Here is a 23,179-nt window from a genome sequence, read left to right on the forward strand (position 1 = left end):
TCCTTTGCCCTAGTTTAAGGGAATTTTACCCAACATCTGGTCGCCATAACGAACTAGTCCTCGAAAGTGCCCACTCCCTTTGCTCCCCTCTGCAGCAGGTTTCCAGGACTAATCCACCGGTTCTAGCATTAACCAGTGCGTTCTAAGCCCGGCAAGTCCCCGGCCCGTGACCCTTAGCAGGTCCCGCCCCATGGCCCCGGAAGTTGCGTTACGACGCTCTGCGCCCCGTCCCCGGATGTAGGGTTTTGTATCCGGATTCTTAGCGCGGACTCAGAACTCCGCTCTTGCCTTCGCGGTTAGCACATGCGCGGCAGCTCTTTTCCTTCTTCCTTCACTTCCACTAGCTTCCGCCGTCCCGGGAGCCTCCGCCGCCGCCGCTGAGGAGTCAGGAAGTTCAAGATGGCCGCCACGGAGACTCAGTCGCTGCGGGAACAGCCAGAGTAAGTAGTCTCTGTGAGTGGGCTGCAGGCTGGAGCCCGGGATGTCGAGCTGGAAACGGCGGAGACCTGCACGGGCGGGCGGGAAAGTTCAGGCCTAAGGGCAAGAGTCAAACTTTGCCTTTCCCCGCCCGGTACGTTATGGGGCGGGAGGCGTGGGGAGCAGGCGGGCGGCCTTCGAGCTTCGCTCTCCAAGAGGCCGCGGCTGTTGGGGCGAAGGCAGCCGCGGCCTGCCGCGCGTCGTTGCCCCGGGAGGCGTAGGAGCGAGCGGCCTCTACAGGTCCAGTGCGCGTGGCGGCTGCCGCGGCAGTGAAATCGCGCCTTCCCTCCCTCGGAGACCAAGCGAAGCTCCCTAGCCGCGGAACATAGCGGTATCGGTGTTGGGGACATGAGGGTCATTGGTGCCAGGTGGGGCAAACCTGAAGTCTGGTCTTCGTCACGCAGTATCCCTGGTCGTTCTGCTACTAGTGTCAGCTTTAGGACCTGAAAGCAGAGAGGTGAAGGGGTGGTAGGGTCACACACTCTTGGACCATCCCAGAGGTAGTCTGTGGCTAGTGGAATACTTCATTTTCCCACCTGGTACTCTTCACTCCAGCAGTCACCCGGCTTTTTTTTTTCTTTCTGTTTTTTTTTCCCTCCTGCCTATTGGCAGCTTATTTACCAACTTGCAAACTTGAGGCAAAGTAAGATAGAGTGCTTGGTTTTGAGGCCTGGCATTTTTGGCTTGCGTTTATAGCCCTTCTTTAGGAGGGCGAGTGGAAGAAGTAGTGGGAATTGCTAGCTACTGCCAAACCACTGTATGTCTGTAATTAAGCTAATATAGGAGCCCATGCAGCCAAGTGGAAACATACTTGCATATGCTGCAAGGGTTAACCGTTGCTTAACTGAAAGCAGTATTTTGTTTTTCATGTTTATGCTAGGAAAACTCAAACAAGAACCTAAAAAAGAGAATGGATTTTGAAACAGTATTCCTCTGGTAACCATATGCATTATCTTGCTTGTTTCCAGCCATCTTAGGAAAGAGGTATAGTCTCCCAGCAACTGGTGACTGAGAAACAGGAAAAATTTTTGCCACCAGCCAACCTGACACTTCATTGTTGTGCATCCAATTCTGGGCTCCTCATTCATCTGCTTGGCTCAGCTAGGCAGAGAATTATACCAAATTTTTCATTAAGGGCTTTTCAAAGCTGCTTCATTATTTTCAGTTTGACTTAGCAGAAAACAAATGGGTTTTAAAGTTTGAAGCTAGATTTAGCCTCTTTTTGTTTCTCCGCAAGTTCACAATGTGACAGTTACAGTATGTATGCCAACACAGTACAAATCTCATGCTATACAGCTAAATATTCTACTAATCTGGAAAGTTCTGTAGCATTATGTCCATTTATTTGGTTTTTAGGGATGGTTCAGATTTGTTTTGAGGAGTGGGTCAGCCATATTTTATTCATATACATATTCCAATAATACTAGATTTATTAATAATGTATATATATTAGGCCCCTGCAGTATAAATAACACTGAGATAACATTAACTTCCTCCCCCCCACAGAACATTTAGTGTAAATAGAATATTTTGTTTGTATATGTGCCACGTTCACTAATTTGAAAATATTTAAAAAAATAAGTTTGACGTGAAAGCAAGTATTGTGCATGCTGCTCATGATGACTGCCCAAATATAGTGTCTAGAATAGTTCTTTAGGGATAATAAGTAATTTACAGTTATGTGGAATCTATTCAAAATAAAAAATTTAGAATAAATATAAAACATTTTTAAGCTTCCAGGAGGCTTTAATTCTAATAACAGTCCTGTAGAGGTAGATTCTGTTATTTTTACATTATTTACAGATGATGAAACTGAAACAGAGAAATTAAGTAACTTGCCCAAGGTTACACTAAGTGGCAACACATTTAAACTCAGGCAGTTTGATTCTAATGCCCTGCTCTAACTATTGTGCTGTTTGGCCTCCCACTATACATTGCAGCTTTTTAAAAAATTGCCTTTAAAGTTTGAAATCATTTTTATTTCCTTACACTGTCTCTCAGAAAGAACCATTTTTGATGTGACATCTCTGATTTGTTAAAACTTAATTTCCCAAACCTGATTTGGAAAAGATGTGGCCAGAGGGGAGGTTTGTTTTAAGACTAGTCTTTTGAACCTGTTATAATTTTTACATCTACATTAATTCTGTATTGAAAGTATTTTAAAGGCGGATGTGGTGACATGCGCCTGTAGCTTGAGCCCAGCAGTTAGAATCCAGCCTGAGCAACACAGTAAATCCTTGTCTCCCTAAAAAAAAAAGAGAAAGAAAGAAAGAAAAGAAAAAGAAGCAGTGGCTTTCACTTAACTTAGCTCACCACTAAAAAAATTTTTTTAAGAATCATCTAACTTGAAAAGTATTTCATTCATACACAAATTTGAATTAATCTGTTCTCTATGTCTCCAAAGCATAAATTGAATGTCTCCCAGATAAATTCATCAAGACTATTCTTTGGAAAAGTATGTGAAAGAGAAAGTTAAAATAACACTGTTGGTGATAGTACACTTTATATTATTTTAAAATTGTTCATGATTATTTTCATTGTGCCAAATGCCCTAAGACCTAGGTTGTTTGAAGGGTAAAACAACACTAATGAACACATACTGTTAAGCGCCCATATTGTCTGCACTTCTAATGCAACTTTGCTTCCAAGTAATGTGATCTGAAGGAACTTTGCTTCCAAGTAATGTGATCTGAAGGATGTTACCCAGTACTCAATAGATTCTCTCTATATAAATATTTTTTATGACAAATGTGTACAAAGTTGGTATATGCATCCACTTGCTAAATGTGTAATGTTAAGTTGTAAAATGTAAATGTTACACTTTACGATTATATATATATGGAATTTATATAGCCTGTGTTTATTGTCAGTATAAACAGTTTTAAGAAGACCATCTTGTTTTTAACAAGAAACCTTTTCCTAAAGCTTTAAAAGAAAGTTGTTGATAATGAACCTAATTTAGCTGTCTTAGCAAGGCTCTTTGTGTGTAACATTTTGTGCCATTGACTCATTGTTTCAAGTTTTCCTGATTTACCTTGTTAGACTTCAATTGTTATTTTCAATGAAATTTGCTTTGAGAGATCAACTGAGGCCAGTGAATGTCTGCTATATGCCTAAGCCCCACTGAAAGAGAACTCCTAATAAACTCTAGGCTTATTAGAGTTAACCTAGTTGGCCCTAAGATGCTCGTAGCATTTTTATTAGGAGCTACTCATTATTTCTTGAGATAATATTCATTACATTACGATAGAAATGGGTCACTCATGGGAATGACTGTTATACAGTAACACTAGGCATCATGGTTTATTTCTGATTCCCAGAAGCTCTAGGAACTAGATTTATTTTTATTTTTTGAAGGAAGTTGCTTCCTCTATGGGTAAATTCTTAAGAATTTTGAATGAAACTCCTAAGACTTTTTTAAATTGTTAGAAAGCAATAGAAAAGATAAGGATTCAAAAAGCAGGCTTTTCTTTGGATAGGGAGTTAATTAAATAATTTTGAGTATTGTGACTTCAACAAATAGGTGTGTGCCTACTATGTGTGCACTGTCAAGCACTGGAGATAAAAGTGAGCTGAGATTTGACTAAACAAAAGCAAAATCTTAACTTACAAGCACTAAGTCTATAATAGGTAGTATAAACCAGCTTTAGTCTAATGAATACAGCATTTATATGTTATTCTGTATACATCATTTCATTGCCTCATAAAATACTTAGTACCTGTGATAGGTTAAATATTCTTCTGTGCCCTAGAGATAGAGCAATGAACTAAACAGATAAAAATTTTTCTCTCATAGTGCTTACATTATAATAGGGAGAGACAAACAAGAACTATATTAGGTGGTGGCGATTGCTATGGAGAAAAGTTTTAAGCACAGAAGGAGAACATGTGTGTGGTGGGGTAGGGGATTGCAATTAAAATGGATTGACCAGGAAAACTTGACTGAGAAAGTGACATTTGAGCAAAGACCTAAGGTAGGCCAAAGGAGCCAGCAGTGCATGTATCTGGGGAAAGCATTCCCAGCTGGAAAAAGAGCAAGTGTAAGTACCAAGGTCCTGAGATGTGAATATACCTGTCCAGGGAAGGTGGTGTGTTCAGTGTGCAGATGGGTAGATTTTTTAAAAAGAGCCAGTGGGAGGAAGGTGGTGTAGCAGCAGCAGGGTGAGTGTGGAGGAGTAGAGTAGTTGGTTTAGAGTGTTGAGGAGTGAGGCGATTGGACAGGTAAGTATAGGGCCTTGTAAAGGATTTTAGCTTTTGCTCTGAATAAGGCAGGAAGTAATAATCAAGTTTCATGAAGAATAGTGACATAATCTAACATTTTAAAAGCATCTTCGGTCAAATGGAAGAGGTTTTGACTAACTTGGAATGTAATACCAGCCTTCTCACTGGCTTAAACCCTTAAACCTCCTTGAACCTCAAAGTCTCATCTGTCATATGGAGAGACAGCATTTCTTGAGCACCTAGTGTCGGAGCCTTTCTAAGTATGATAAACCTATTCTTTGTCGGTACTGTTATTTCCCGAGTTTTTACAGTTCGAGAAACTGAGGCAGAGGGCTGCAACTTCTCTAAGGTTACAATAACTTTGTCGTGTTGAAGGCAGCATTTAAACGAGATAGTTTGACACCAGGTGCTCTTGACAGTATGCCTCAAAATAACATTCTTATTAGCCCTGTCAGTTCCACAGGATTGCTGTGAATAAATATGTTTATCCAGCAATAACAGCTTATTTGGGGGCGGGGGGAGAACACTTGGTCTGTGCTAGGCACTGTCATAAGCATGTAACATCTGTTCACCCATGTAAGCTTCAAAACACCCTTTCAGGTAGGTACTGTTATTTCATCCATTTTGTAGATGAGATGCCTGATACTCAAGGTCACACAACTAGTTAAGTAATGGAACCAGGATTTGAACCCAGGCAGTGTGGCTCTGGAGAGTGCTTAACCTTCAACTATTCTTTGTTTTGAGGACAGTTAGGTAATTTGAGTTTTAGCTTAGTGACTAGAATTTTATATATAAAACTTATATCATTCTCAGTTTTTAGAAAGGTTCTTCATACGTAGATTCTTGAGTTACCCTTATTTTTCTCAAACTTTTCCACCATATAAGTCAAGGTTGAGGAAAAAAAGACATACCTCGCTTTCTGGCTTATGGAGTGGGAGATTACTGGGGAAGAGGGTTAGTTACCTATATGAGGATATGGCCTCTATTAGAAATAAAGTTGAGATGTCTTTGGATCTTTTACTTAAATCTATGTAATTTTTCCCCTTCCATAATATAATAGAACACTGTTGGTGCTTTTTAATACCAAGATACTGTACTTTGTTTTTCCAAGTCCTTGAGAAAAATTAATGATCCAAAGAACACTACTATATTTCCTATGTCTTCTCATACTCCATTAGAGAGAAGCTGGCCCAAACTTAAGCCTGATTTTCACCGGAGGACACAGCTTCCTCTGCATCTCTCTTCAATACTTTATCCTTTGCCATACTGAGTGGTACCAGAAATGGAGACTGGCAATCTGACTCCCCAGAATTAAAGTTCTTTGAATATGATGTTATGTGGTGGCTTTGTGTTCTCCATTCCCCCTCATTGTTGTCAGCTGATAACTTCTCAGTCATACCACCATTTTCTCATCCTCCCCCACCAAGTTTGTTGAAGACTGAGATTTTCAATAAATTTGATGGTCCAGACTCTATACCCCAACTACTGCCATAATCCTCAGAAATACCAGTGTCGTTATAGACAACTTAACCTTGCAGTTCTTGGGCCTCTGACTCCAATGATCCTCTAATTCTGTCTCAACCATTCTCTCCCAGAATCATATACTATATCTTGTCATCTTCTGGAATTGATCCACTTGGAAAATTAACCTCTGTTAGACCAGTGTCTTTCACAAGTTTAATGCCCTGGCAACACCGATCTGCTTGTAGTTTGCTATATAAAACTATCTCTTTTGTCACCTGCTTTCTCTACCTGAAATGTCCCTTTCCTTTTCTGGTTAATTCCTTACTCATTGTCTAAGACATTGTTATCCAACCTTTATTTTTTAAACCGTGTTCTTTCTCAATTAACATTTCTTCTCTTCCTCCAAAGTCCCTGCTTAACAAATAGGATTTTTTTCTGTGATCTACAAAACATCACAGACCTGACCATTCTCAAAGTGAGTTTAGGTGATCCTTCAGTGTGCCCTTATTCGTGTCTTTATCATTGTACTTCTCCAATGTTTTATGGTAATGTCACATGACTTTTCCACTGGACTGTAGTTTTTTTGAGGAAGGCTGATATTGGTCTTGAATATTTCTCTGTTTTCCTGTCACCTGGCTTAATGCCTACATGTGATTGGTGGTTTTTAAAAAATTTTAAGAGATTGACAAATAGATTTATGATTTCTTCATTTGCAAGGAGCTATTTATAATATACAGCACAAATACTATGCTTAATAAAAGGATAGGCATATATAATTTGAAGGCCTAACAAAATAATTTATATCTTTTCCAAAAATAGTATGAGGGTCTGAATTTGGGTAATTTAAAGTCACCTTTGGACTCATGTTCTAGAATGTGATGGTTTATTATGGAATGACTTTAAAGGGAAAAGTTAAATAATGTTTCTGAATTGCTGTTTAACCAGGGATTACTGAACACCAAGGGGCTGATAAAGTAGTTTAGAATCGTAGACTTTTACTCAGCATAAATCCATGTAAGTGCATAGAACCCCTGTTTGTTTAATTATATTTTGCATAGCATGTATTAGTTTTAACATATTTGGGGAAACTAATTTCTCATTTGAAAGTCAGATTAAATAACTCGCTGAACAAATTATTGGGTTGAACCATATGAAATTGCTGGTACTAGACTGTTGACCCACTAGGTCCTTACATGTGAATCAACCTAATGTCACATGATTGCTTAATGGCATCTACAGGCCAAGAGTCCTAACTCTTGGCTGGTTATTTTTGAAGTTTTAACCTTTGGGGATGGGTTTATACTGTCGGCACCATCAATGTCATCTACCATGCGCATTGATTGAGTGCTTATTTAGGATATAGCTCAGTATTGACTCTAGAGATTTTTTTTTTAAGATATGAGATGAAATCTGCTCAAAACAAATGACCTTCAAGGTTTATTTTGGAGATATCAAGTTTGCTGTATTTCAAGTAAAGAAGATTAGTCTTCCAATATATGTCAGTATTGATACGTTTTATGAAAAAAGAAAATGGGACTGGGTGTGATGACTCATGCCTGTAATCCCAGCACCTTGGAAGGCTGATGTGGGAGGAGGATCATTTGAGGCTCAGGAGTTTAAGACCAACCTGGGAAATGTAGCAAGACCCTGTCTCTACAGAAAATTTTTTTTAGAAAATTAGCCAGGTGTTGTGGTGCGCAGCTGTGGTCCCAGTTCCTCAGGAGATTGGGGTAGGAGGATCGCTTGAGCCCAGGAGTTCGAGGTTACAGTGAGCTATGATCGGGCCACTACACTCCAGCCTGGGTGACAGAGCGAGATTCTGTCTCTTAAAAGAAAAGAAAGAAAATGAGTTTTTTGGTTGTTTAAAGTATGTGTGAGAAATGCCGGCTTAAAAATCAAGTTACTGAATGACTATTTTAACTAAATCAGCATTAACAAGGTTTTACTGTGCTTTAATTTTTTTACCCTCACTCTGTTATGTATTACCTCTAATGCTTTTGGTATGTGAATTCAACTATTGAAACACGTTAAAGTTATATCATCATCTAACTTAGTTCTTGCCATCCACTTCCCTTGAAATAAATGAAGCTCTTCTGAAAAAAATTTAGTGATTAACTTTATTGAGATACATTTTATCATTACTTATTTTATGACTCTTTGAATACTTGATTAAATGATGTGATTTTAAAATGTGTTTGGTACATATATAGGGTGGAAGATGCTGATAATTCTGAGAAGAGTATAAATGAAGAAAATGGAGAGGTGTCAGAAGACCAATCTCAAAATAAGCACAGTCGTCACAAAAAAAAGAAGCATAAACATAGAAGTAAACATAAGAAACATAAACATTCCTCAGAAGAGGACAAGGATAAAAAGCATAAACATAAGCATAAACATAAGAAACACAAAAGAAAAGAAGTTATTGATGCTTCTGATAGAGAAGGTATGTCTCCAGCAAAAAGAACTAAACTTGACGATTTAGCTTTGCTAGAAGACTTAGAAAAACAGAGAGCCTTGATTAAAGCTGAGCTTGATAATGAGTTAATGGAAGGAAAGGTCCAGTCTGGGATGGGGCTAATTTTACAAGGTTATGAGTCTGGCTCTGAAGAAGAGGGTGAGATTCATGAAAAGACAAGAAATGGAAATAGGTCTAGTACTAGATCTTCAAGTACAAAGGGGAAACTTGAACTTGTGGACAATAAAAATACTGCAAAAAAACGAAGTAAAAGCAGATCCAAAGAACGGACTAGACATAGGTCTGATAAAAAGAAAAGTAAGGGAGGTATTGAAACAGTTAAAGAGAAAACAGCTAGGAGCAAGTCAAAGGAGAGGAAAAAGTCTAAAAGTCCATCCAAAAGAAGTAAGTCTCAAGATCAAGCAAGAAAATCAAAATCCCCTACCCTTAGGAGGCGATCTCAAGAGAAAATTGGGAAGGCCAGATCTCCTACTGATGATAAGGTTAAAATTGAAGATAAAAGCAAGTCAAAAGATAGGAAAAAATCCCCAATTATAAATGAACGAAGTCGGGATCGAGGTAAAAAATCCAGATCCCCAGTTGACTTACACGGTAAATCCAAAGACAGAAGGTCACGGTCCAAAGAGAGAAAATCAAAACGGTTTTCTTTATCTGAAACTGATAAAGAAAAGAAACCAATTAAATCTCCCTCTAAAGATGCTTCATCTGGGAAAGAAAATAGATCACCCAGTAGAAGACCTGGTCGTAGTCCTAAAAGAAGGAGTCTGTCTCCAAAACAACGTGATAAATCAAGAAGAAGTAGATCTCCACTTGTAAATGATAGAAGATCTAAGCAGAGCAAATCACCCTCTCGAACTGTGTCTCCTGGTAGGAGGGCCAAGAGCCGATCCTTAGAAAGAAAACGAAGAGAACCAGAGAGGAGACGACTTTCTTCTCCAAGGTAACTTGTTTACAAAATGTTAAAAATTTTTTTTTTACTAATGCACCAGATTTTAATGGGAAAACTAGAACTTGTGGACTTGAGTTTAATAATTTTTAGTACAGTCCAGTCCATTTAACTATTTATTTACACTTTTGTCAGTATTTTGATAATGAGTATTTTACAAATACTATGCTTGATGAGAGTCACTTCCCCTCCCCCTGCCCCTGTTTGTGATTTAATGTAGTATCTAATTTACTAAATCACTCCTTTAATTCCAAGTAATTTGGTTGATAAGTCTCCATGGGGGTGTACAGAGAGAAGTGTTACTTCATTTAACAGTATAGGCTGAAACTGTTAACTTGGAAAAGGGGGAGGAGTAATCAGTTTAAAGATTGTGATCTGTTTATTCTCTTGCATTTGCATGATTTTGAATTTTAACAATATAAAATGAAACTAATAGCAACGTTTTTTGCCCCCAAAATATAATTAAAATGGACATTTTTTGTTCCTAATCATGTTAGTTTATTTTGCATTGTTACAGAGGAAATACCTGAGGCTGGATAATTTATGAACAAAAGAGGTTTATTTGGCTCATGGTTCTACAGACTGTACAAGAAGCTTCATGCCAGCATCTGTTTCTGCTGAGGGTTTCAGGGGGCTTCCAATCGAGGCAGAAGGCAAAGGGGGAGCAGGCATGTTACATGGTATGATGGAGGAAGAGAGGGAGGAGGTAGTGATATACTCTAAACAACCAGCTCTAATAAAGTGAGAACTCACTATCTTGGGAGGGCACCAACCCATTCATAAGGAATCTGTCCCCAAGACCCAAACACCTACTCGGCCCTGCCTCCAACACTGGGGGTCATATTTCAACATGAGATTTGGAGGGGCCAAACATCCCAGACTGTATCACAAGTACAAATGATTTCATTGTTGAAAAAAGTCTCTCTTAAGTTTAGGAAGAATAGTGCAAGAAATGGTTTTATTTTGTACCAATTATAATGATAATTCACATTTGAATAATACATTCAATCTATCAGAGTCTTTTCTCATAAGTCCTCCTGATTATCTTAACTCATAAGGTTGGGGGTGCTCTCGTACCTAATTTATAAATGAGGAAGTAGAGAACTTATATAATTTACCTAGGATCATAGAACTAAATTACTCAGGGGAGTTGTTTAGACCAGTCTAAACCCATCTAAACTTCTACTTTAGAAGTTGAAAAATTAGTTGGGTGAGGTGGCCTGCACCTGTGTAGTGCTAGCTACTCAGGAGACTGAGGTGGGAGGATCCCTTGAGCCCAGGAGTTCAGGGCTACAGTGAGATGATTGGACTGGGCTACTCCAGAGTAAACAATAGAGTAAGACCCTGTCCTTTAACAAAAGGAGAATGTTGGCTTACACTGTGTAAAGATGTCTTGAATTCTTAGCCATTTACTGTATTTATATTAATATTTTCTATTTATGGGTATAAACTTTCCAGAGTGCTCTGTTTTAAGAGACTCCTGATTCTTTACTTCTAAGTGGCAATGTAGTGAAATAACCCTCTTTTCCTTTAGCTTTCCACATTAAGGCAGTTTTTAATTTTACTAATTCTATTATCTAAAGTGTTTCTTAATTATCCTGGTAGTCTTTCAGTTTGCTTTGTTTGGTTGAAGAGCAAATTCTGAGGTGTTTAGTAAGGACTAAAGCTGAGTATTTGAAGCAAATATATTTTTTTGAATTATAGAAGTGGTACATACCAATGAAAGAGAAATCCAGATAATGCAGAAATCTGTAAATTTATTCACTCAATCCCTCCACTACTCTTAAGAAATGTATGTCTTTCTAGCCCTTTTTCTGCGCACATACAATTATATGAATACAGTTTTTTTAAAAACACTAGTAGAGGGGCCGGGCGCGGTGGCTCACGCCTGTAATCCTAGCACTCTGGGAGGCCGAGGCGGGCGGATTGCTCAAGGTCAGGAGTTCAAAACCAGCCTGAGCGAGACCCCGTCTCTACCATAAAAATAGAAAGAAATTAATTGGCCAACTAATATATAATATAAAAATCAGCCAGGCATGGTGGCTCGTGCCTGTAGTCCCAGCTACTCGGGAGGCTGAGGCAGGAGGATCGCTTGAGCCCAGGAGTTTGAGGTTGCTGTGAGCTAGGCTGACGCCACGGCACTCACTCTAGCCTGGGCAACAAAGCGAGACTCTGTCTCAAAAAAAAAAAAAAAAAAAAAAAAAAAAAAAAAAACACTAGTAGAGTTATACTATTCATTTTAATGAATGGCTTACTTTTGCTGTGAAACACTTCTGTGACAATACATACAGATTTTTTTTTCTCATTCTTTATAGTAACAACATGGTATTTCAGTGTAGATAGGTCATAATTAATCATTTTTTTTGTTGAAACATGAAAATTTAGATTGCTTCCAGTTTTACACTATTTGTTCATTAGTTATGTATAAGGCTTCTTTATAGAATAGATTCATAGAAGTGAATTTGTAAAATCTCAGAGGATGTACATTTACATTTTGGAAAGTTACTGCCAAATTTCTATCCAGGAAAGTTAGACCAGTTTGTACTTCTATGACTATGTGGGACTGTCCTTTTCCCCAAATCCTTATTACCAAGACATCTTGTGATATCATTTTGTTATTTAATTTTTTTAAAAACCAATTTAAATTTCTCAAGTCGCTAGTGAGGTTGAACATTTTTATTTTCATTGTATTTAAGCATGTAACAAACATTCCATTTCTTCTGTACTCTTTTACTTTATCTCATCCATTTATATTTTTCTTTTGAGACAGTATGTTTTATGAGCAGATTATATATAAATAAGATAATTTCCTCAGATGGCCCTGCCAAGAAATAACAACTATAGGTCTAAGTCTACCTTTACTCATTTTGGCTGGATTAGAGAAAGGTTCTTTTAGGTTCTGAACACCATGTTCAGACATGTAAGACAGGTTGTATTTTTATGTTTTGTTAAATGGGGGAAATATTGCAATGTTATTTAATTATGGAGACAAACCTATTTACAATTAACTTCAGATTGAATAGTTCTATTAAAATCTGGAATAACATTAAGAAGTATGCAAAACCTATTTTAAAAAATTAAGTTATAGAAAGGCCTATTATAATACAAGTAAATCTTATTGGAATATACTTGTGAAACAGGTGTTGAAAAGTTGATTTTGAGGAGGAGAGATAGATATTTCCTTAGTTCTGAGGTTAATGTTGATTGTAAGATGCCATTATACTTAATTGACATTAAAAAGGAGATTCTTAATTGCAGAAATGTCAAAATGTGAAAAAAAGTCCTAATATTGAGGAAAATGGAGTAATATTACTTGGGTAAGTTTTATTTGAGTTGTGAATTTGAAATTAGGAACAGTGTCTTTAACAATATGAATAATCTTCAGTAATTCTTCAAATTATGAAATCAGAAGAATTAAGACTTTTTATTATGTGTCTACCATGACACTAAAATGTCATTGTGGTCATCTGAATTCTTTTGTTACAGAACACATTAATCGGTATTTACTTTCTTTAGGCTAGTGTGCCTTTTCTTATAGGTAGGTGTTCTTCACATGTATAATTCATTTAGTTTGATTTATCTTTCTGTTAACTTGCATTTGATCTCCTTAAGAACACGACCTCGAGATGATATCCTCAGTAGACATGAAAGATCAAAAGATGCCAGTCCTATTAATAGGTGGTCTCCAACCCGAAGAAGAAGTAGATCTCCCATTAGAAGGAGGTCTCGTTCCCCACTCAGACGTAGCAGGTCTCCAAGAAGAAGAAGCAGGTCTCCTCGAAGAAGGTAAAGATAGATTACATATAATATCCTTTTAATTCATTAAACTCTGAATGTTTTTGAAGCTCCAATGAGCTCAGTTGGTAGGTTTTCTCTTAGACATTTTTCTTTGAAAAATTGTAGCTGTAGTTCCATACTTTCTTTTTACCAGCATGTGCTATTCTACACCGATAGGTTTTTTTTTAATACAGTTTTCCCTTCAAATTTAAACAAATCCTTATCATTAAAAATGCAATTAAATTAATCTTTTTAAAGTAGGACTTTTTTCTCTCTCTTTTATGAGTGGTAAATACTAAATGAGCTAGGCTTGGGTTTTTGTTTTGTTTATTTTTAACTAACAAGATAGATCATAGGGTTAGTAGATATGTAGCCCAGTGTCCTGTAATTTTATAATGTTCTTATATTCCATATATTGATGCTTCCTGAAGACTCAGGCAGAAACCTATTTAATTCACCAGAGAAACCATTTTAGTTTCTAAAACTTCAGTAGTTAGTTGGTTAATCAAAAAGGCTTTTAAAGCAGGGAATCATTTTTTAAAATCACATATATATAGTATGTGTACATTCAGTATGTATATAACCTGTATACGTACAGTATACAGGTTAAATATTTTAACCTAAAATATAAGTGGACATTTATTTGCCAGTTTTTTAACATTTTAAATTGAAGTAATACATGAATATAGTGGGTTTTTTTGTTTTGTTTTGTTTTTGAATTTTATTTTATTTTTTTATTTTTTTTAATTTCGGCATATTATGGGGGTACAGATTTTAAGGTTTCAATAAATGCCCATTCCCCCCCTCCCCCCACAAGTCTGAGTCTCCAGCATGACCATCCCCCAGATGGTGCACATCTCACTCATTGTATATGTATATACCCTCCCCCCTGCCCAATACCCTATTACTGTAGTACCTATGTGACCACTTAGGTGCTGTTCAGTTAATACCAATTTGCTGGTGAGTATATGTGGTGCTTGTTTTTCCATCATGAATATAGTTTTAAAAGATACCAGAGATTTAAATTGTAGCCATCTTTACATGTCTCTGAGAATTTGTATATTATATTCCTAGAAATAGAAATGCATAGTCGAAGAATACTTTGGACAATGAGGGCTTTTTTTTTTAATACCACCCCTCACCCATGTTTCTGTTTTGCCTAATTTCATCACATTTTTTATTTTTCCAGAGTCAGTATAGTTGTTATAATCATGTACATGTTGTCATTGCTGAGCAAATAGGGGAGAAAGAGAGGATCTTCCTCCTGAGGCTCTTAGTCTACTGGCTCCGAACTGATTTCTAGAGGCTGCTTGTATAGTTATCCTTGTGGATTTGCTTTCCTTTCGCCATCTTGGTATTTCCTTATTTCTCTCTTGCATTGTGAATCTATTTTCTGTGTCTAGTGTCTTCATGGTATTTTATTCCCTTTTTTTGGTGATGCATCTCCAGTAGCTTTCTGAGGAAATCACATGGAAAGAACACTCCCCCACACCACCACCACCACCACCACCAAGTTGGACCTTGTATATTTCACTTACTTTTCCTCACTTACCTTTCATGTTTCTCATTTTTCCTCTTTCAGTCTAGGTGATTTTTCTCATTCTGCCTTCTTACCATTCTATTATTTTTTTTTTATTTGTTTAAATTTCTGTGCTTGTAGATTTTTTTAATTCTAAGACTTTGTTTGCTGTTTGTTCAATAACATTCATGTTTTCTGGAAATAGCATTCTTTCTTTCTTTCTCAGATAATACTGAGTTTATTTTGTATGATTTTTGTTCTTTATAGTTCTCTTCCCTGTACTTTTTTCTTCCCAGATTCCTTTTGCTGCTTATCTACCTTTTCATTTGAAGACTTTCTTCAAACAGCTGGATCCTTTATTTCTGCCTATTCTGATTTAATAGTTAGGCACTCAGAAAGCTGAATGGAAGCTTTCTTCAATTGTGATGGTATAGAACTTGTCAACTAGTGGCTATCACTTCAGGGTAATCAGGTAGAGATTGTTTGATATCAGCGACTAGAGATCTTTTGTCTTGGACAAGTAAGTACATTTCCGAGACTCCTCTCCTTTCTGGTTGAGGGAGTGTATAGAACTGGCTGCCAGTAGAGTTCTGGTCCTTCATAATGTAAACGTCCCCTTAAATCCCTCTATTTTGGGTACAGTGTCTTCCAGCATCTGATACCAGTTTTTATAACAACCAACACTTCTGTGTAAAGTAAATTGTTAAGTGTTTAGGATGTGAAGGGAGTGGTTGGCATCTTCCACTGAGTTGGGGAGGGGAACGTGCAGAGTATGGCTGTTTCTAAAGGCTTTCAAGCAACTCTGTTTTCAGCTTTTACCTCACATTCCATCTTTCAAAGGGTGAGATGTCTCCAATTCCTGAGGTTTCTGGGGGTGTTGTAACATGCACTGACTTATTTCTGATTTACCTCCCCTGTTCCTATTGGTCTAATATTCAGCTCAATTTGGTTTGTTACTACTCTTCCATCCAATGTGCACATTTCAAGATTTCTTTGACATCTATGCTGTCATAGCTCTAAAAATTCTCTTTGCCTCAGGATTTTCTTTTTAAGTGTTTTTATACTGTCATTTTGGTAAGGTTTTATTAAATCAAGTTCATTAAAAATCTTATGTCACATAAAGTAAAACTCTTCCTAATGTTGTATGAATTTTGATAGACACATAAGTCACACAGTCACTGCAGTCTTGCAAGAGAACATTTCTATCACCCCACAGTTCCCTCATGTCCATTTGCAGTCAGTCTCTTCCTGGACTCTAGTATCTTTCTGTGTACCTTGGTGCTATGAGAATACAAAGAACAATAGATATTGATTCCTGTAGAGCTTACATTTAAGTGCATGTTCATGGGAAGCATCCCCCCCACATATATATATGCTTTCCCCCACTTTAATTGACATTTTAAAAAATATCTGTCTTGGCCTGGCGTGGTGGCTCACGCCTATAATGCTAGTACTCTGGGAGGCTGAGGCGGGAGGATTGCTCAAGGTCAGGAGTTCGAAACCAGCCTGAGCAAGAGGGAGACCCCGTTTCTACCATAAATATAAAGAAATTAATTGGCCAACTAAAAATATATATATAAAACATTAGCTGGGCATGGCGGTGCATGCCTGTAGTCCCAACTACTTGGGAGGCTGAGGCAGGAGTATTGCTTGAGCCCAGGTGTTTGAGGTTGCTATGAGCTAGGCTGACACCACAGCACTGTAGCCCGGGCAACAGAGTGAGACAGTCTCAAAAAAAAAAAAAATGTCTTTTTCTTTAAATAGAGACAGAGGTCGGAGGAGCAGATCACGCTTGAGAAGGCGGTCTCGATCACGGGGTGGTCGTAGACGAAGGAGCAGAAGCAAAGTAAAGGAAGATAAATTTAAAGGAAGTCTTTCTGAAGGAATGAAAGTTGAGCAAGAATCTTCATCTGATGATAAGTAAGAATAGAACTTTTCCGTAACTTCATTCTTGCAGTTTAGACAAGCCCTGTTTTACTTGAAAGTCATTAAATAATTTCCACTTGAATATCATAAGTGAATCCATTAATTTGCTCCTGAATTTAAAAGTTAATCTTTTGTGCATATTGTGTAGGTTATGTGGTAGAGGTAGTGGTTTTCTGAATTTAGGGGCTTGGGCTTTAGCTAGAGTGACTCTTGAGCCATCCTTTTATTGTGAGTCTTTGTTTTTATTAGGAACCCAGATATGTTAGTCTTGCCAATAGATTTGGCAGGGAAATTTCTATACAAAGTTTAGATTTTTCATTTTGTGTCAGATGATACATACTTTAAAATTGAAGTTCGGGCAGCAGGTGTCCCTATTACAATATGAAAATGGAGAAACATTTCAATGTGTAATAAAAAAGTAGGGAAATTTTTAAGATGCTGATTTAGTTGTCTAGGTGGAATATCTCAAAAATAAGACTCAGTTAGAGCAGTCTTTCTCAACAGGGCGTTATTTGCCTCCCTTGGGCTGTTTTGACAATGTGTGGATACATTTTTAGTTGTTATCTCTTGGCTAGAGGCCAGGGATAATGCATCCTACAATGTATAGGGAACCAAAAAGAACTATCCATGTCAAAAAATCAATAGTGCTAATGTTGAGAAACCCTGAATAAACATAGGAGATTAAAATACTTGAGTAGGGCAAGGGTGTTCTATATAGATCTGGTATAGTTGTAGTGCAGTTTGCTTATGCTTCTTAAGTGAACATTTGGCAGATAGGATCATAGAAAAAATTGCACTGGGAGGAATCATAAAGATTGTGAAGGTCATTGAGGGATAAGTGGGGAGGGTCAGAGGCAATGTTTTAGGGTAGAAAGCCACATTCTCCTTCAAACATTTGCGTATGCATTTTTGATAGGGAAGGGGGTGTAGTTTTCATGAGTTTTCAGAGGTTTCTGTGATCCAGAAAAGGTAACAATTTATTTACCTGTCCTAGCCTTCATTTTATAGAGAAAACTGAGGCCAAATAGGTAAAATGACTTTATTAAGGTCATGGAAGAACCAAAATGTCTTTTTTAAACTTAGAGATCTTTCTTCTGTTCCCATGAAATAGGTGAGGAGAAAACTGAGACAAAGGAAGGTTAAATTGCTTGCCTGGATTCCAAACCAGGTAACTGAGACAGTTTAGAAATGAGAATAATGAGGCTTTTACTAAGTAATAAGACTTTTGCTCTAACATAATGATACTTATACATTTCCCAGTCTTTGATATTAAAATGTATGAGCATTAATGGTTTTAGAATCTATAGGAATGTTTGCTTTTTTTTTTTTTTTAAGCCTTGAAGACTTTGATGTAGAGGAAGAAGATGAAGAAGCCCTAATAGAACAGAGAAGAATCCAAAGGCAAGCAATTGTTCAGGTATGTGCTTTTAGTGAAATTTTTACTAATCCTCCTAAATAATCACTATTCTAAGTAAAATAAAGATTTTGTTTTACTTTAATGAAGAAGTGACATTAGTGATAGTTTAACAAGTCTTTAGAAAAGGAAAATATATACATATATATATAATTTGTGAGACTTGAAACAGTAATTTCTTTAGTTATTAAAACAGTTGCCTTTGTTATACATAGAACTCTGATATAAACTGCTTTTCTAGATATGAAAATGTTAAGTTTGCTTTCTTTTTTTTTTTAAACAGAGTCTCACTTTGTTGCCCAGGCTAGAGTGAGTGCTGTGGCGTCAGCCTAGCTCACAGCAACTTCAAACTCCTGGGCTCAAGAGATCCTACTGCCTTAGCCTCCCAAGTAGCTGGGACTACAGGCATGCGCCACCATGCCCGGCTAATTTTTTCTACATATATTAGTTGGCCAATTAATTTCTTTCTATTTATAGTAGAGACGGGGTATCGCTCTTGCTCTGGCTGGTTTCGAACTCCTGATCTCGAGCAATCCACCCACCTCGGCCTCCCAGAGTGCTAGGATTACAGGCGTGAGCCACCGTGCCTGGCCTGCTTTCTTTTTTTAAAGTTAATGAACATAAATGAGTATAGAGTAGATTGGAGGATTTCATTTAACAAAAAATTAGACCTGTTACTATGTGAAAAAATAAACATTTTAGTGTCTAATAATGGCAAGTTTCCTAGTGTGAATATGGCTGTTTAAATGAAACATTTGAAAAATAAAACTAAGACTGGTTTACACCTAGATGGTGACGAAAATTGGGTGGGGAAAGGGTGTTATATGTAGATGTTGATAAAGTCATTTAATGAGAAGTTTTGCTGCATTAGAAGATTATCAGCTCTTCCTTGGACAAAAGGAAAGAACAGCCGTGGCAGCTCAGCTAAACATACCTAGAAAACCATAAATCAGATATGTCATGTTGGAGTGCAGGAAAGAACTTGAATCACCAGAAAGGAAGTAAGACAAAACTGGAATTCCAAAGAAAGCTTACTTTTTAGGGCACTGGTGAAATTGTTGTTATTAAACTGATATCCCTGAAGACTTGGTTGAATCTTATTTTGTTCTTGCCCAGGTCCACAATCCCTTATCTCCAACCCTTGGGGCCAGATGTGCTTCAGAACTCAGAAATTTTTTAATTTTAGAAAGGTAATATGGTGCATCTATGTATATCACTTAGCGCCATCAGTGGCATCTTCTGGCGGAGGTCCCATAATCAAACCCTTCAGTCTTTCTGCAATGGGGCACAGTAATAATCACAGGGGGGGGAATAAGACAATACATAGCATCTCATCTGGTAGCTCAAGTTTTGCTACCTGATGAATGTGCACCAAATATAGAAAAACTTACAGATTTTTGTGAATTTTGGAATTACATAAGGGATTGTGGATCTGGTTCAACCAAGGTATAAATACTTTTGTTGTTCTTGTATATTATTTGACATTTTCTTTTAACTTTTTAATGCAGCAACTCTTAGCAAATCTGTTCAGAGAACATCAGATTTATGAAAATACTGTTATTTTCTGTATTCTCACTGCAGAAATATAAATATCTTGCTGAAGATAGCAATATGTCTGTGCCATCTGAACCAAGCAGTCCCCAGAGCAGTACTAGAACACGATCACCTTCTCCAGATGACATTCTGGAGCGAGTAGCTGCTGATGTTAAAGAGTATGAACGGGAGAATGTTGATACATTCGAGGCCTCTGTAAAAGCCAAGCATAATCTAATGACAGTTGAGCAGAATAATGGTGAGATACATTTTTGTCAAGACTATGTTTTTCTCTGAAATTTTTAGCTCTATAACTTTAATTAGAGACCTTATTTGGGGTGAGATTTGAGATTGGGGTAAAGTGAAAGGGATTAGGAATGTTGCTCCTTTTAAATATTACAGTAATATGTTATCAAATGTGTCCTTATGATGTTCTTTATAAATGTGTTTTTATTCATGTGTCCTGAATTTATACTGAATTCCCACATACTCATTACTTTTTGTACTATTTATGGTGTATTTTAAAGCAAATCCCAGCCATGATTTTATTTTACCTGTAAATACTTCAGTTTGTATCTGTGTCAGACCAAGGACTTTTAAAAACATTATGTGAAAGAAGTTTCCATTCTTTGGGTTACCCCAAAATATAGTGTATACAGGAAAGTCAGGATAAATGCTTGATTATTTTTCTTTATTGGACAGTATTTTAGACTGGAATAGAGTCAGTGCCCTAGCAGCATCCAGAGTTGACTAACGAGATTTTGATTGTTTTTATTAGGTTTTTATTATTTGATATCATTAGGTACCTGATGTGTTTCAATCCATTGCTGTTATTTTTCTTTTTGTAGCTCAGATTGTTTGCTCCAACCAGGTTAGGGAGGGAGCCCTTTTAAATTGGTTTCTAATGTCCTTTTGACCCAGTCCTTAAAATATTGAATGTAGCTTTCTTTTTATGACAGGGGCCAGCAAATTTTTATGTAAGGGGTCAGGTAGTAAATATTTTAGCCTTTAGTAATTAAACTTTTTTCCACTCATCCTATATACTGAACTCTACCGTTTTGGTGCAAAAGCATCCCCAGAGAACACATTGATGAATGAGCACGGCTGTGTTCCCAAAAACCTTTGTGGACACTGGGTTCTGAATTTCACTTTCCATGAAGCATTTGATTTTTTTCCCCCCTGCACACCGAAAATAAATTAAAAATAGACCATACAGAAACAAATGGCAGCTACAAACATCTGTGTGTAGTTTGCTGGCTTCTGGTCTAGCAAGGTTCATCTTTACCTATCCTGCCCCAGAGCAGAATTGGCTATTTCTCCAAGGAACCCTGGTTCCATTTAATAGGAAATGCCATTAGATGTCACAGGACACCTAGGGGTACGGATTATTTCTGGGCCTTTTCATTTGGACAACGTTAGGAAAAACATACATTTTGGAAAGAAAGAGTTAATACTGATACTACCAATATTTTGAGAGTATAGAGGTTTTATTAACTTCTTTGAGATTTTATATTTCTATCTCTTTTTTCTTACAATGAAAAACTTAGTTCCTAATAACATAATTACTGATATGTTATTCTTATGAAACTTATATATACATAAGACATCAGTATGATTATCATTGCCAAATGTACTGAATGCAACTTGAAATTTCAGTGGTGGTTTTTGTTCTTTTTTTTTTTTTTTTTTTTTTTTTTTGAGACAGAGTCTCACTTTGTTGCCCAGGCTAGAGTGAGTGCCGTGGCATCAGCCTAGCTCACAGCAGCCTCAAACTCCCGGGCTCAAGCGATCCTTACTGCCTCAGCCTCCCAAGTAGCTGGGACTACAGGCATGCGCCACCATGCCTGGCTAATTTTTCTATATATGTTTTTAGTTGGCCAATTAATTTCTATTTATAGTAGAGACTGGGTCTTATTCTTGCTTAGGCTGGTTTTGAACTCCTGACCTTAAGCAATCCTCCCGCCTCGGCCTCCCAACGTGCTAGGATTATAGGTATCAGCCACCGCGCCCAGCCTTCCACATTCCTTTTTGCAGGATATGCTATAGTTTATTCAATCTTCTAATAGTGTTATGTTTCGATTGTGGCCAGTTATTACCCATTGGATATTATAAAAGTATTATTACACATTTTTCCCCCTTGGTCACTGCATTTTAGGATAGTTCTTGTGAGATTGCTGTGTCAGAAGAATGAATTAATATGTTATTTTGCTATATAATCAAATCCCCCTCTTGTTTTAATATAAGGGCGGTACAATTTTGCCATCCCATAAGCAATTTCTAAGTGCTTATTTATCCAGATCCTTGTTAACTAAATGTTATCATACTTTTGGGGTTTTAGCCAGTATCAGAGGTGAGAAATGGTATCTCACTGTAGTTTTAATTTGTATTTTCCTTACAGGAGGTGATAGTGAGCATATGTTCATATGCTTAAAGTTTTTGCATTCTTTTTTTTCTACGAACTCAATTTTTTTTACCCAGTTTTCTGTGGGTTTATCTAAGGGAGAAATAGGTGTGTTATCTATAATCAGTGTCTGTACTGAGCATATCAACCCTTTGAGATTTAAAGAGGAGCTTTCATTTTAATACAAGGTCATTGTTTAGCTGTTATTCATTTAAACTAACAATGGTGAAAGTTAATGTTAGGTCTTTCAACTTTGTGAAATGCAATGATTCTAAATTGAATATCAATGGAATACTCCTGTATAAGAGGAAGAAAGTTTGAATTACTGTTAATGACTTTCCACTGACTTGTGCTTTAATTTGTGTCTCTTTTTCAAATATGAATGCTAATTTCCTTTAAGGTTCATCTCAGAAGAAGCTCTTGGCACCTGATATGTTTACAGAATCTGATGATATGTTTGCTGCATATTTTGATGTAAGTAATTTTAAATCAACTATTAAACAGAAAGATACATACATAACATGTGTGTATATATACATATATATTAAGAAAGAAGGGTAAAGTAAATGTAATAAATGTTACCATTTGGACAATCTTGGTGAAGGGTATCTGGAAACTCTACTAATGTTGCACCTTCTAAGTCTGAAATTATGTCAAAAATTTTTTTTTTTTTTTTTTTTTGAGACAGAGTCTCACTTTGTTGCCCAGGCTAGAGTGAGTGCCGTGGCGTCAGCCTGGCTCACAGCAACCTCAAACTCCTGGGCTCCAGTGATCCTTCTGCCTCAGCCTCCCGGGTAGCTGGGACTACAGGCATGCGCCACCATGCCCGGCTAATTTTTTGTATATATATCAGTTGGCCAATTAATTTCTTTCTATTTATAGTAGAGACGGGGTCTCGCTCTTGCTCAGGCTGGTTTTGAACTCCTGACCTTGAGCAATCCGCCCGCCTCGGCCTCCCAAGAGCTAGGATTACAGGCGTGAGCCACAGCGCCCGGCCTATGTCAAAAATTTTAAAACAAATATGG

At 37.3% G+C, this 23,179-nt stretch overlaps 1 protein-coding gene across 18 annotated transcripts in view; it reads left to right on the forward strand.

The window, feature by feature from the left end:
* The first annotated feature begins 257 nt into the window (after positions 1-257).
* The window catches only part of PRP4K (pre-mRNA processing factor kinase PRP4K), a 38,549-nt gene continuing 15,627 nt past the window's right edge, over positions 258-23,179 (forward strand). For all 18 annotated transcript variants that reach the window (XR_001155039.3, XR_012923202.1, XR_001155042.3 and 15 more), the window contains exons 1-7: positions 258-440; positions 8,373-9,578; positions 13,197-13,370; positions 16,645-16,800; positions 18,142-18,223; positions 19,802-20,012; positions 22,555-22,628. Coding sequence is in view for 3 of the 18 variants with exons in the window: in XM_012768399.2 (XP_012623853.1) it covers positions 400-440; positions 8,373-9,578; positions 13,197-13,370; positions 16,645-16,800; positions 18,142-18,223; positions 19,802-20,012; positions 22,555-22,628 (1,944 nt within the window). In the remaining 15 variants the exon portion in view is untranslated. The remainder of the gene's footprint in view (positions 441-8,372; positions 9,579-13,196; positions 13,371-16,644; positions 16,801-18,141; positions 18,224-19,801; positions 20,013-22,554; positions 22,629-23,179) is intronic.

This window comes from Microcebus murinus, chromosome 15 (assembly GCF_040939455.1).
Source record: "Microcebus murinus isolate Inina chromosome 15, M.murinus_Inina_mat1.0, whole genome shotgun sequence".
Lineage (NCBI taxonomy): Eukaryota > Metazoa > Chordata > Mammalia > Primates > Cheirogaleidae > Microcebus > Microcebus murinus.